We start from the raw sequence: 13,825 nt of genomic DNA, 5'->3' as shown, positions 1-13,825 counted from the left end.
GAACATAAGGGCCCTGCTCCCCCCCCCAGAATGCGTTTCCTCCCTCTCTGTCGATTTCCGACCTGTCACAGGTTTCCTGTTCTATGGAGACTGTATTGGAGAGGTCTTCCTTACGACAGACAACCAGAGAGGCTCGCTCACCCTCCCCTGATCCTTATTTTGGCCGATCTCACAAGCGCCCTAGGGTGTTCTCCTCTGGATCCTCTCCGGAATCTGGAGCTTGGGACAGGCGTTCTCCTCATAGGTCTCGCTCCTCTTCCCTTGGTCTCCAGGTCTGCATGCCAGGTCCGTTTCGCCTTCATCTAAGTCTGCCTCCACCCGCTCCCACTCTCCTGGGAGCTGGAAGATGAGGTGTCAGGTTCTGCCGACATGGTAGACAACTTGGTTTCTGACATCATGGACACCTTCCACGTAGAGGACCCCTGAACTTCAGACCCAGCTACAGAAGTTACCTTTCATTGCTCCCGCCGCTCTACTAAAGATTTCAGCTCTCATGCTGAATTTGACACCTTACTGGAAACAGCATGGAAGCATCCAGACAAACGTTACCAAGGGACTAAGGGTTCAGGCGCAGTTTCCCTTTGCCCAGGACCTTATTGCGAAATGAACATCTCCACCGACTGGGGATCCTCCGCTTTCCAGTCTGTCAAAATCGACCACTCTACCCTTGGCAGATGCAGCATCCTTTAACCCCTTAACGACCCATGACGTATGCGTACGTCTCCGCACCCTGGGCTTTAAGGACCCATGACGTATGAGTACGTCATGGCGTTTCCCAGTCTCTGACGCTCACCGGGCGGAGATCGGAACAGCATGCCTGCTGAAATCCGGGACCCCCTCATGTCGGCGATCGCAGAAAATCGCATGTCAATACAGACATGCGATTTTCTCCTATTCCGGGCTGATCGGGTCTCTGGTGACCCGATCACCCAGATAATTGTGATGATCGGAGCTGTCATTGACAGCCCTGATCATCTTGCAGGGTAGGAGTGAAGTCGCAATGCTGCGATCTCCTCCTATCCCCTGCCATTAGTCAGAATTGATTCTGACCAATTGCAGAGCAGGACAGTGGGTTGCCGTTCTGGCCACCCCTGGATGTCGAGGGGATCGTGGGAAGAAGATGGAGGCCAGGTACCCTAGTCGCTGGAGACTGCTGGATCCTTGCTCAGGTAGGGGGCGGGGGGGGGGGGAATTGAAAGTGAAATTAAAGTGATCTTTACTGTGGCAACCACTAGGAAGGCCAAACTGCAACTCCCAGCATGCCCAGTCAGCCAAAGGCTGTCTGGGCATGCTGGGAGTTGTAGTTTTGCAACATCTGGAGGGTCACAGTTTGAAGACCACTGTTACAGTGGTGCCCAAACGGTAGCCCTCCAGATGTTGCCAAACTACAACTCTCAGCATGCCTAGACTTCCCAGGCATGCTGGGAGTTGTAGTTCTGTAACAACTGTCCCTTCAGATTTAGCAATTTTCATGACATTTTTGAAAATTGCTGCTCTAATTTGGAGCCCTCTAATTTTTCAAAAAGCAAAAATATGTCCATTTTATGATGCCAATATAAAGTGGACATATTGGATTTGTGAATAAAAATAGAATTTATTGGCGATATCCATTTTCCTTACAAGTAGAGAGCTTCAAAGTTAGAAAAATGCTACATTTTCAAACTTTTCATGAAATTTTGGGATTTTTCACCAAAAAAGGATGCAAGTAACGCCGAAAATTTACCACCAAAATAAAGTAGAATATATCACGAAAAAATCTCAGAATCAGAATAACTAAAAGCATCCCAGAGTTATTAATGTTTAAAGTGACAGTGGTCAGATGTTCAAAAAATGGCCTAGTCCTAAGGTGTAAAATGGCTGGGTCCTTAAGGGGTTGAGGACTAGAGGAATGAAAATCTGGCCAAATTCGCCTTTGAAACACCAGGTTCATCTTTGCTTCCTGCCTTTGCTTCTGCTTGAGTGTCCAAAGCCCTTTCAGGCTGGGCTTCCCAGCTGCGCCAGGGTATTTTGTCCGGGGCCCCTTAAGAAGATTTGGCGGATCTTGCAATTCAACTCTCCAATGCTGGAGACAATTTTTGCCCTGCTTCTTCAGTCTGCCCGTTGTACAGCTTTTGCCACAGGTAACCTGGTGGCGATTCGTCGCTCCATGTGGCTCAAGGTCTGGGACACTGATGCTGCTTCCAAGAAATCTCTCACTGAGCTTCCTTTCTCTGGGACTTGACTTTTTGGGAAACGCCTGGATGAGATTATCTCTGAGGCTACTAGAGGTAAGACCTCCTTATTGCCGTACCGGTTCCCACAGGAACCTTCCGGTCTTTTGACTCGGGTCGGGCGAGTCAGCTTTTCGGGTCGCGATTCGGACAGTCCAGTGACGTTGGTCCTCCCAGGAAGCTCTCCTCCCCATCAACATCCTGGAACTTCGGACAATTTACCTTTGCCTCCTCCTATATTAGGAGCACCCTCTCCAGGACCGTCCTGTTCATGTCCAGTTGGACAACTCCATGGTTGTGGCTTATATCAGTTGCCAGGACGGCACTCGCAGCAATGGCTGAGGTCTCCAGGATGCTTCTCTGGGCGGAACTCGAGTTCCCCCGATCTCAGCGATTCACATTCTGGGAATGGAAAATTGGGAGGCAGACTTCCTCAGTCGCCCCTCGGCCGACCCCAGAGAGTGGTCTCTTCATCAAGCGGTGTTTGAGGAGATCTGCAACCTCTGGGGCACTCAGGATGTGGACCTCTTTGCGTCCCACCACAACCAGAAAGTTCCTTGCTTCATCGCGAAGTTCCGAGATCCTCTGGCCCTAGCCGTAGATGCCCTAGTGATCCCCTGGTCGCACTTTGTCATCCACCACCCCTATTTCTTCCATTCTCTTCCTCTCCTTCCCAGGTTTCTGAGAAAGCTCAAAACGGGGGGCGTACCCGCCATTCTCATGGCTCCGGACTGGCCCATGTGAGCGTGGTATGCCGACGTGGTTCCACTAGTGGACGATGTACCACTGCGCCTCCCAGGTCGTCCTGACCTGCTCTTAGGGTCTCCTCTGCCACCCCAATTTACTGTGGCTATGTTTGATGGTGTGGCGGTTGAGACCGTGGTGCTGAGGGCTGGGGGTTCTCTCCCCAAGGGATCCGCACAATGATCAAGGCGCACAAGCCTTCCTCTGCGAAGATTTATCACAGTACTTGGAAATCCTGTGAATCTCACTCCTTATCCCCAGTTGTGTTAACACTCCCACGCCGCCTTTCCTTTTTACAGTCTGGGCTGGAACGCTTGGCTCTCAGTTCCCTTAAGGGTCAGGTGTCGGCTCTCTCCATTCTCTTCCAGCATCCAATCCTCACATCCGCACCTTTCTGCAGGGTGTTGCTCATGCGACTCCACCATACAGATCCCCTACTCCCCCATGGGGCCTGAATCTGGTTCTCAGTGCCTCGCTGGGTACTCCCTTCCAACCTCTCCGGGACATTTCTCTTCGTATCCTTTCCTGGAAGGTGGCCTTCCTCACTGCGGTCACCTCCATTAGGAGAGTTTCGAAGCTGGCGGGTCTCTTCTGCCGTTCCCCCTACCTGGTTTTACACCAGGACAGATTTGTAAGGCCAAAGCCTTGTTGCGGAGGCCTCCTGGGCTCTCCGCAACAAGGCTTCAGCCTTACAAATCTGTAAGGCCACCTGTTCGTCCTTGCACATGTTTACAAAATTTTACCAGGTGCTCACCTTTGATGCTGGTTTGGGTCGCAAGGTGTTGCAGACGGCTGTGGCCCAGCCTTCCACCTGAGTTACTTAAGGTTTTTTTCACCCCGGAACTGCTTTGATACATCCCACGATCTCTGTGTCCCCCAGTGGAGCCGAACGAGAAAAGTAGATTTTTATGCTTACCGTAAAATCTTTTTCTCGGAGGATCCATTGGGGGACACAGCACCCAACAATTTGTTCTGTTGTCCTTGGCTCGGTTGCCTGTCCAAGGGTTGGTTCAGTTAATTTTTGTCTGTGGATTTCGGACAGTTACTGTTTTTTCTTTCTTTCCCGGTCAGTCCTCTCCTACTGCTTTGGGACTACACTAATAGCTCAAACCCTGTAGGCGGGGTATATCCTGCTGGGAGGGGCCAGCTTTTTTTGTTGCCTAGTGTCAGCCACCTAGTGACAGCAAGATATACCCACAGTCTCTGTGTCCCCCAATGGATCCTCAGAGAAAGAGATTTTACGGTAAGCATAAAAATCTACTTTTTAAATAGCAGAAGCTAGGTTGTGTGTCATAGTAAGAGCGCTCACAGGCATTTCGTCTTAATTAGATCTGCTTTTAAGAATTCAGAAGACATTTATTGTGAAAAAATATTCCCCTGTAGCAAAGTTAGTGTTGTTAGATCTTTTATGTGCATGTTCTGAGAAATGGAAAGTAGCACTTGGATATATATCAACTGGATATAATTTAAAAAAATGATTAAAACCAAGGTATAAATAATTCATATATATTAAAGGGGTTTTCTGCGTTTGACATCAACTGTTCACATTTTCTGTAAGAGAGTATAAATATGATTGAGTAACTTTTTGCAGGGAAATCCCTGTCTATTATTGTAGATATATAGTGACTCCAACGATTATCCTTTACTTAAAGGGGTACTCCGGTGAAAACCTTTTTTCTTTTAAATCAACTGGTGGCAGAAAGTTAAACATATTTGTAAATTACTTAATCCTTCCTGTACTTATTAGCTGCTGAATACTACAGAGGAAATTCTTTTCTTTTTGGAATGCTCTCTGATGACATCACAACCAGAGTTCTCTCTGCGGACGTTATTATAATAACGCTTTATTTATTCTTGTCCTTAGTGAGATTTGCAAGGCAGCAGTGCTAACCACTAAGCCACCATGCTGCCCTTAGCATACATCTGCTATGCATGGTTGCTAAAATGGACAGAGATGTCAGCAGAGAGCACTGTGTTCGTGATGTCATCAGTGTTCCAAAAAGAAAGGAATTTCCTCTGTAGCATTCAGCAGCTAATAAGTACTGGAAGGATTAAGATTTTTTGATAGAAGTAATTTTTATGTTTAACTTTCTGCCACCAGTTGATTTAAAAGAAAAAAGGTTTTCACCGGAGTACCCCTTTAAAAGACTCCAGCATGTCCATGCATTACATAGACAACCCATTGATTAACATAGGCACTGTGTAATACTGGATTACCTATGTCGTGGAGCTGCAGGAAATGTGATCACTTATATTCTTTAACCGATTATAACTGATCATTGGAGTTCCCATCGGCAGGACCCCTGTGATTAACTTATTGTCAGAGGACCATGATGATTTCTAAGAATTCTAATTATAAAATGTTTTTATGTTCAGAGTAGTTGTAGAGTTGGGGTTGTTTTTGTGTCCACCCCACCCACATATACTTTAGATGCACTGATCTGTATTTATAAGGCTATGTTAACACTGCAGAATTTCCGTGCATATATCCGCATTGGAATTCCGCACAGAGTCCCATTCATTTTAAAGAAATATTGCTGCACTGTTCACATACTGGAACTTCTTCGGAAATTCAAATTCCAGTGTCTGCAGAAAGAAAAGACATGTCTAGTCTTTCTGTGGACTCCACATGGAATGCATTGCAGTCTAGCAGGCCACACATTCCCGAACGGTACTAGCGCCGGGATTCTCTGTGCGGGCATACACAGGGGGGGACATGTATCAAAGATTTTACCCCTGTTTTGTGTGTATTTTTTTGCGCAAAAATTTGCGCAAGCCCTTTTTTGCGCATTTTTTTTGTGCACGTTTTGGTAGAGCATGTCCTCCAGATGTGGCTGAATCAGGGTACCTTGGAGTGACATCTATAGTACACATGGATTTATTAACTGCGTACTTTTTTTTTTTACACCAAAAATTTTGCCGCAAGACCTGTTTTTTTCGCGCAAATCTAAGCCATCTTGGACTTAACGTAGCAAGATGCTCTAAATCATCGATTCTATTTTCCAAAGAGTGGATTGAGGAGATTACTATATTTACCTGCAATTTATGAAGCTCATTGCGCTTGATTGATAAATTTAGCGCTTCTGCGCATAATTTAGAGTTCGGGAAAAAGGGTAAACTGCTTCTACCATACACAAATAATGATACATGTCCTCCAGGGGGTGTAAAAACAGCCTAACTGCATCTCAGCGTTATCACCGATCGTGTTCCCGACTGCTACTACTATCTACGGTCTATGAAACAACTGCAGCTCCTGCACTCGTTTCATAGATCAGACATGCTGCAGGGTGTAAATATATGCCCTGGTGCGCTAACTACCAGACAGCCAAGGTGTAAATTTACGCCCTGCGTCTATAGGGGTTAATAAGAATTTAATGTTGTGTTTTTAATTAAGCGTCAAAGTTTGTTTGGAGTCATGTGCTCAACAATGTCATAATGTGACATATATTACACAGATAAGAGTTTCGCACTTATAGTATATATGTTTCAACCACAGGAACCTTTATCCAAAATTTGCATCGCCGTGGGCATCCTCGCCCTGTCGACCACAAGACATTGGTAAGCTATTTTTATGGTTTTAAATCTGAAATATCCATTTATTTACTTGTTCTTCTCAAGACTCATGAGTTGTTTTTTATTCTATAAAGTGAATACGATGCTTTACTGGCTTGAAAATGTTGTAAGAACTTAAGTTAACTGCTAAGTTTACTATCTCTTCCTGCCTGTCCTTTTAGATTTCCATGTTCCATCTGAATACTTAACGAATATTCACATTAGAGATAAGGTGAGTGTCTGGGGCTGCGTTATAGAAAATGGTTTCTGTGGTTATCAATTGTCTTAGGTTAATGCAAAAATGATTTATAGGTTCACACATGCAGATTATCCCCTGTCACTCAATGAGAAAATAAGCAGCAGCATATATGTGTGAATGTACCCATAGTCTGTTGTTAGAAAATCTATGTAGTTGCTGTTTATATGGCACCGACATATTATGAAGCACTTTACAATTCAGATAACATCAATCTTTAGTAACAAACTATCAATTAAAACTCCTATCAGATATGTATTGTTCTGGTTTCTTTATTTTGCTATGTTATGTCTTAAAAAACACAAATGAAACCTTTAAAAAAAAAAAATAAATGAATTCAAACAGAGGAGTAAATGCATAAATGTTGGTTACATTATAAATGTAGTTTAAATATCAATTTTCTGTATAGATACTATATGTAAAATTTTCCCTTCAATGGTTTTTTCTTTTTTTATGTAGCTGGCTGCAATAAAACTTGGCCGATATGGAGAAGATCTACTCTTCTATCTTTATTACATGAACGGCGGGGATGTATTACAGCTTTTAGCAGCAGTAGAGCTGTATGTATACTTTTATTTTTTTATTTATTTATTTATTTTTTTAAATCCTGATGTACAACTACAACTGTATACTTTCTTTCTCATGTAAGCTCAGCTTTCTGAATTCTACCATTCTGCTGTCAATTTAAAGGCTGTCACTTTCCAAAAAACAGTGACATGTCAGAATTTGGATGGGTTGGGGTCCCATTGTTAAGACTCCCACAGATCTCTCAAATGAACGGGCAGCAACACTTGGCCGAGCAGTCTGCCCATTTATTTTTTGCACTACTAAGCTCTGCTTCAGAAGACACCCAACTGCCTGAAGTATACCGTTCTTAGCCATATTAGCTTGCACAGGATAGTTTTTTGTTTTACACTCGCCCTCTGAAAAAAAAAGTCTCATCAGGAATGTGTCATAAAGACCAAAACTTTCACCATAATTGTAAGCCCCCATGCGGCCAGTACAGCTCTGACCCTACAAACGGGAGGCAGGCGATGGCACGGTGTGATTTTTACATCAACCATCAGGACTGAAAGGTTTGTGGTCCTCAGTTTTCAATAAAGCACAAAATGTAATGATTGTGAAAGCAAAGGTACTCCCCAAAGTATCTTCATAGAAATGTATTTCTTCATTAGAGCATACAGGCACTGCATACGCCAATGTAGAGGACTGATAACAGACATTTCGTGCGTTGTAGTGCTTCTTCGGAGCGTCATTTAAATTTGGATACTTCAATTAATGACAGTTCAGTCTATCAATACCAATATTTTTAAATAGCAGCTCTAACCCTTTGACTCTACAAGACCTCTGAAGGTGTCCCGTTACATCTGGCACCAACACATGAGCAGCAGATGCTCTAAGTTGACCAGACTTTTTTCTTCTTTTTCTGTACATCTCATGAGTACTTTTATTTTTATTTTTTTAAACCTCTAATCGTTTCTGAACAATGTTTTGCTGGGTGGTTTGGCAGCATCCTGAAAGAGGCCCCTGCCATTTGAAATACTGTTGCGTTGTACTCTAACCTTTTTAAAGATATCTACAGGATAGTAAAGAAGTGTTGATTGCGGCGGGTCAGACTACTTGGACCCCCTGCGATTTCCAGAACAGTGCCACGGCTCTTTCTGTACTTGGTTGCTTAACCTTTGGGGAAAATGAGAGCCTCCAATATTTAATTTAAAAAAAAACTTTTTGAGCCATCTATGAGCCTCTCACTCATTCAAATTTTTTTTTTTTTACATTTTGTCCTACATTTCACATGCCTGATGAACCGTGATTGTAAATATTAGTGGGAAGCTCGTCGGATAAGTGATTTTAGATTGCATAAGTATATCCATATTTGAACATTTGTTGGGCCATTGGCCTTGATCGGATAGGGAATTACAATTTTGTGCGAGATTGGTTAATTTTGTATGCAGATTATCTACTCTCCTAAACATGGGGGCACTTGCTGCAGTTTGAGAAGCTTTTCTAATTGTCCTTCCTCTCATAAGGAATTCTCATGTCAGTGAAGAAGCAGCAGTACACCAAGCCTTTATTCTATCATCATACTATTCTATATGCATTATGCTAGCTATACTCTACAATAACCCTGAAAGCTTGCAGTTTTAAGTATGGTCACTAAGCCTCATATTAAGTCAAGAATTAAAGGATTATTCCTGTCCCTAAAAACATATCCCCTATCCACAGGATAGGACATAAATGTTTGATTGTGAGGGTGTGGACCTCTGGATCCCTGCACTTTCTAAAACAGGGACTTGTCTCTCCCCTCCGAAAGGAAGAGCCGGTTTGGCACTTCATTCATTGTCTGTGGGAGCGCAGAGATACTGGATTACAGTGCTTGGGTATCTGGGGGGTCCCATGTACAATGAATTGAGCATGTGCTGACCCACATCTTTCAGCTGGGAGAGTCAGGTCCCTGTTTTAGTGATCAGATATTTATCTCCATCCTGTGGATAGGGGAAACAATTTTAGGGGCTGGAATACCCTTTTTAAGCTCATAGCTCAGCCTCACCATTGACTTCACCTGTAAGTGGTTTAGTGCTATGACTCATCAGCGTATATAATAGTTGATCTCCTTGTTAAATATTTTATATATAGGGCAGTTGTCTTATATCGCTTTACTTTTTAGTTTCAACAGAGACTGGAGATACCACAAAGAAGAGCGGGTATGGATAACCAGGGCACCTGGAATGGAACCAACTATGAAAACCAACACCTATGAGAGGGGAACATATTATTTCTTTGACTGTCTTAACTGGAGGAAAGTCGCAAAGGTTCTGTATATGAGTGAAATAAATTGATATGTTTGATATGGGGTAAATGTACAAACTTGGGCATAGGGTTTTTAAGGGAAAATAGATATGTATATTTTAGATCTGAACAGTGAAGTGTACAGTGTCAGAACTATCCGATTGCTTTGAACAGCACCCTTGTTATGCTTAATCTTGCTTTTATGTGACCTTTCTAGAGATGAGGTTTAGTAGGCTAGGCATAGGTTCCCTTTAGGGTAGGGTCACACTGTGCAAATACAAAGTGTATTTGACGTTGCGAGAAAGGAGCAGACAGACAGGGCTTTCCCTGCCGCAGCCCTGTGTTTGCAGTAAGGTTCAGGACCTAGGCTGTAGTGGGGAAAGCCCTGTCTATCTGTTCCTAGCACATGCACAGCATATTTCCTTTTGCCCGGCAGATTTCTCGCAGCGTTAAATACGCTGCGTATCTGCTCAGTGTGACCCTACCCTAAATGGTAAAACAGTCCAGTCAGGTTGTCTTCATCCAACTAGCTTAAATAGCTGCTATAATCATGTTAATTCTGCTACACACTTAAACTGCACGTGAACCCAGATGTGATATTACTATGGTGTATTGACATGGCAGCTTTGCATGCTTTCTTTACTTCCTTGCTCTGAAAGAATTGAGGTCATGTTTGTAACAGAGTTTAGCATATGAATTGTACATAGAGCAGTCACTATGCGGTAAATAGCTAAATGCTTTAACTGAGAATTACCCTGGTACGCCTTCCGCAATTAGTTGTAGAAATGAAATCAGCTTAATTATGGAGAAGCCTGATTCATGGAATAGGAATGAAATCATTTAATAAGGGGAGCATTTTACTTTAATTTTACATTGAGTAACGGTCTAAAGAAAGAAATTAATGGCATAAATATTTAGACCTCTTCCATTTGAACAATTTGCTTAAGTAAATTCATTGCAGTCAGTGCGGTTGAATGATATGTCTGGAAAAGGTTCCCGCTAAAGCCACATTACAACATTCATTTCCATTTGTGTAATGTAAGGCTGGCTTCATATCACGATTTAAGTGTCCGCTGCACAGATACGATTTCAGAAGCTCAAATCGCCTAAAATCGTATCTGTGCAGGGACAGGTACTGACAGATACAGAGCCATTAACTATTATGGGGCTGCGGACCCGATCATAATCTGCTAGTGACTATGATCTGGTCCTTTTCTGAGCATGTCCGATTTTTGACACAGACTGAAAATCATGGCAGATGAAATGTCATTTTTACCGTAAATTGTACAATGTGAGAACAAAACCCTCCAAAATGTGCAAAATTGTGGTTTTCATAAAAATTTCCTCCCTAAAAAAATATTTTTTTTGGTTCGCCGAACATTTAATGGTAAAATGAGAGGTTTCATTACAAAGTACAATTGGTCACGCAAAAAAAACAAGCCCTTATATGTAGATGAAAATATAAGAGTTATGGATTTTAGAAGGCGAGGAGGAAAAAACGAAAATGCAAAAATAAAATTGGCCTGGTCCTTAAGGTCAAAAGGGGCTTGGTTCTTAAGGGGTTAAAGAGAGCTGGTTCTCCCTTTATAGAAGGGGAGCCTCAACACCTACTCTAATATCCCTATATCTTAAAGGGGTGCTCCGCCCCTAGCCATCTTATATCCTATCCAAAGGATAAGGGGATAAGATATCTGATCGTGGGGGTCCCGCAGCTCCCAGAGTTCGACTAGAAAGCTAGGTGCCGGTGACATGGGTCATGACGTCAGGGCCACTCCCATAGATTTGCATTGAGGGGGCGCGGTGTGACATCACAAGGGGCTTGACCGTGACATCACGACCTGTGCAGACTCGTATGTAACCATGGTTACAGGGATACAAACAGCCTTTGAAATTTGGTCCTGCAGCCAGTACCTCTTTTATATTTGTTCTTTGCATCTAATTAAAGGATAAAATTGTCATCATTTACCATACATAACATGTGGCAACACGTTATGTATGGTAAAATCTTCTTCACCATCCCTGGGATACGTTCCTGCTGATAGAGATAAGGATTTGATGTTTAAAAGTGTCCACCGCTGGCCCAGTGTGTAGTGCCCCGGTTGGGGAGCTATACTCACCTAGTCCCGGCGTCTCTGGCTAAAATCACGCCCCCATCAGTGTGATTCACAGCCCGGGCACGGTCCGCATCATCGCTCTGCTTCATATGCTTAGGCAGCAGTGAAGTGAAAAGGGCGTGATTAGAGACAGAGCAGCGGGACTAGGTATGTATAGTTCCCTGCGCTGGGGAATACTTATGGGGCTGGTGGGGGACACTTTCAAACATCATATCCTTACCATCCCTGCCAGCAGAAACATGTTTGGGGGATGGTAAGGAAGATCATGTTATCACATATAAAGCATTGCTGTGTTCTGTATGGTAAAATCTAGTGACAGGTTCCCTTTAAACCTTTAAAGAAGAACTCTTGTCTGGCGTTTTTTTTTTTTTTCCCCCCCTTCTAACTATGGCCATTGTGTGGGAGGGAAAAAAATCTAAACACCTGCTTACCACCAGTTTCCCTGCGGTGCCCCCAGTGTCCTGCCTCAGTCCCCTGATGTGATAGTCTTCCTGAGCTGCAGCATAACAGTCACCCCAGAAGCACCCGGGCCCAATGTGTCATTCTAAACATAGGTGCTGCTAACCCTTGTGTCTTCAGGAGTAGCTTAATAAAACCGCATTTTGATTTTCTTTATTTTCTCTCCTGATAGGAGTTCCATTTGGAATATGACAAACTAGAAGAAAGGCCTCATCTGCCATCCACGTTCAATTACAATCCTGCTCAGCAAGCCTTCTAAAGACTTCCCTGTTCATGGGGTATGGCTGTCTCAGCACAATACTCAACATAACTGCAGAACTGATGTGGCTCAGGCATCCTGGTTTTAATTCCTTGAGGATCTGGCAATTGTCTCATGCAAAGGGATCATCACTTGAGGTCCTGCCTTACTAATTATGTGCTGCCCAACAACTAGAATTGTCATTTGTTTCTTTAGTTTGAGCAGGGTCTGATTTTTTTTTTTCCCTCTTTGTTTTGTTTCATTTTATGCCAGCAGACAGACATAGCTCTGTATACAGACACACACATAAGAACAGAATACTGACAGTTTACCACTCAGTTTTCAAATTGTACAAAAAAAGAGAGTGAGATTGAGAGACAAACACAAAATTAGACAGCAAAGTTTGCATTGTTCATTGTAGCACTATTTGGTAATAAAAGAAACACATGTTTGTGCATTTTTATGTGAAGATCCTTCTCGTATTTCATTTGGAAAGATGGGCAAGGTCAACTTCCTTCATTTTACTCCCCTTCTGTTCTTGATGGGCAATTTTCTGCCATGTTCTGCCCCTTCCCAGCTAGAGGAGTATGCATCTCCCTGCAGTGCAAGGATCTGCGGGCCCCTGTGGCAGGGAATGGGAAGACAAAGCCAATAATTCACTCTAAAGGAGAAAGATATTGCCGCAACCTTTGGACAATTTCCAGAGTTGTGTATTACTGAGCTTCATCTTTCCAGAATGAGCAAAACACTGTCCAGTCTTTGTTACGATTTTGTAATAAATGTGTACATTTTTTTTAAATTTTTGGACATCACATGAATAAAGGTATGTATGTACGAATGTGTATATATTATATATATGACACCTATTTTGGAAATGTTTGCCCTGCTGTACCTCATTTTTAGGAGGTGTGCATGGATGCAATATATGAAAATGGGACATTCTGGAACTGCTGGTCAGGGGACTCCATTGTCGCCCTGTGCACTAAAGGGCCAGATTTTCAGCAGCCAAGGACATCCATACCCAAGTGAACGTGATGGGACTTAAAGAAGTGAACTGAGACAATTCACTCTGGCTGTTTGAACAGCAGCGTTTCATAGGAAGAAAAAAAAAAAAAGATCAATCTTGTATTTTCTGACCACATAAAGGCTTCTTCTCTTTGTAATAAAGTAGAAAAGCTCTCCTCACTGCAGTGTTGACTTTGATTTGAGATTGTGAAGTCTTTTGTGCTGTCATAAGAATTCACTATAAAACCTAAATGAATGACACCTCCAGTGTATTATAAGTGGAGGCGGTAGGTAAGCACTGAGGATTTGAATGCAATGTATAAAAATATATATATATATATCTGCCTCTTAAGTAGCCATACAAGTTCTTCATTTGGCACCATGAATGTAGAGAATTTCAGTAGTATCCGAAAGATAATTTACGTATTCAAAAACAGATAAAGGACATCGAATATAA

At 42.9% G+C, this 13,825-nt stretch overlaps 1 protein-coding gene across 2 annotated transcripts in view; it reads left to right on the top strand.

Annotated features, from left to right (window-relative positions):
* CNOT2 (CCR4-NOT transcription complex subunit 2) overlaps positions 1–13,548 on the top strand; it is a 97,256-nt gene extending 83,708 nt beyond the window's left edge. For both annotated transcript variants that reach the window (XM_056574133.1, XM_056574132.1), the window contains 5 exons: positions 6,451–6,512; positions 6,689–6,738; positions 7,222–7,322; positions 9,431–9,575; positions 12,298–13,548. In XM_056574133.1, the coding sequence (XP_056430108.1) occupies positions 6,451–6,512; positions 6,689–6,738; positions 7,222–7,322; positions 9,431–9,575; positions 12,298–12,384 (445 nt within the window). In that variant the 3' untranslated portion in view covers positions 12,385–13,548. The remainder of the gene's footprint in view (positions 1–6,450; positions 6,513–6,688; positions 6,739–7,221; positions 7,323–9,430; positions 9,576–12,297) is intronic.
* The last annotated feature ends 277 nt before the right edge of the window (positions 13,549–13,825 follow it).

The sequence above is a fragment of the Hyla sarda genome, chromosome 4 (genome assembly GCF_029499605.1).
Source record: "Hyla sarda isolate aHylSar1 chromosome 4, aHylSar1.hap1, whole genome shotgun sequence".
NCBI lineage: Eukaryota > Metazoa > Chordata > Amphibia > Anura > Hylidae > Hyla > Hyla sarda.
Note: the sequence above shows the minus strand (reverse complement) of the source record. Positions and strands in the feature narration are given on the sequence as shown.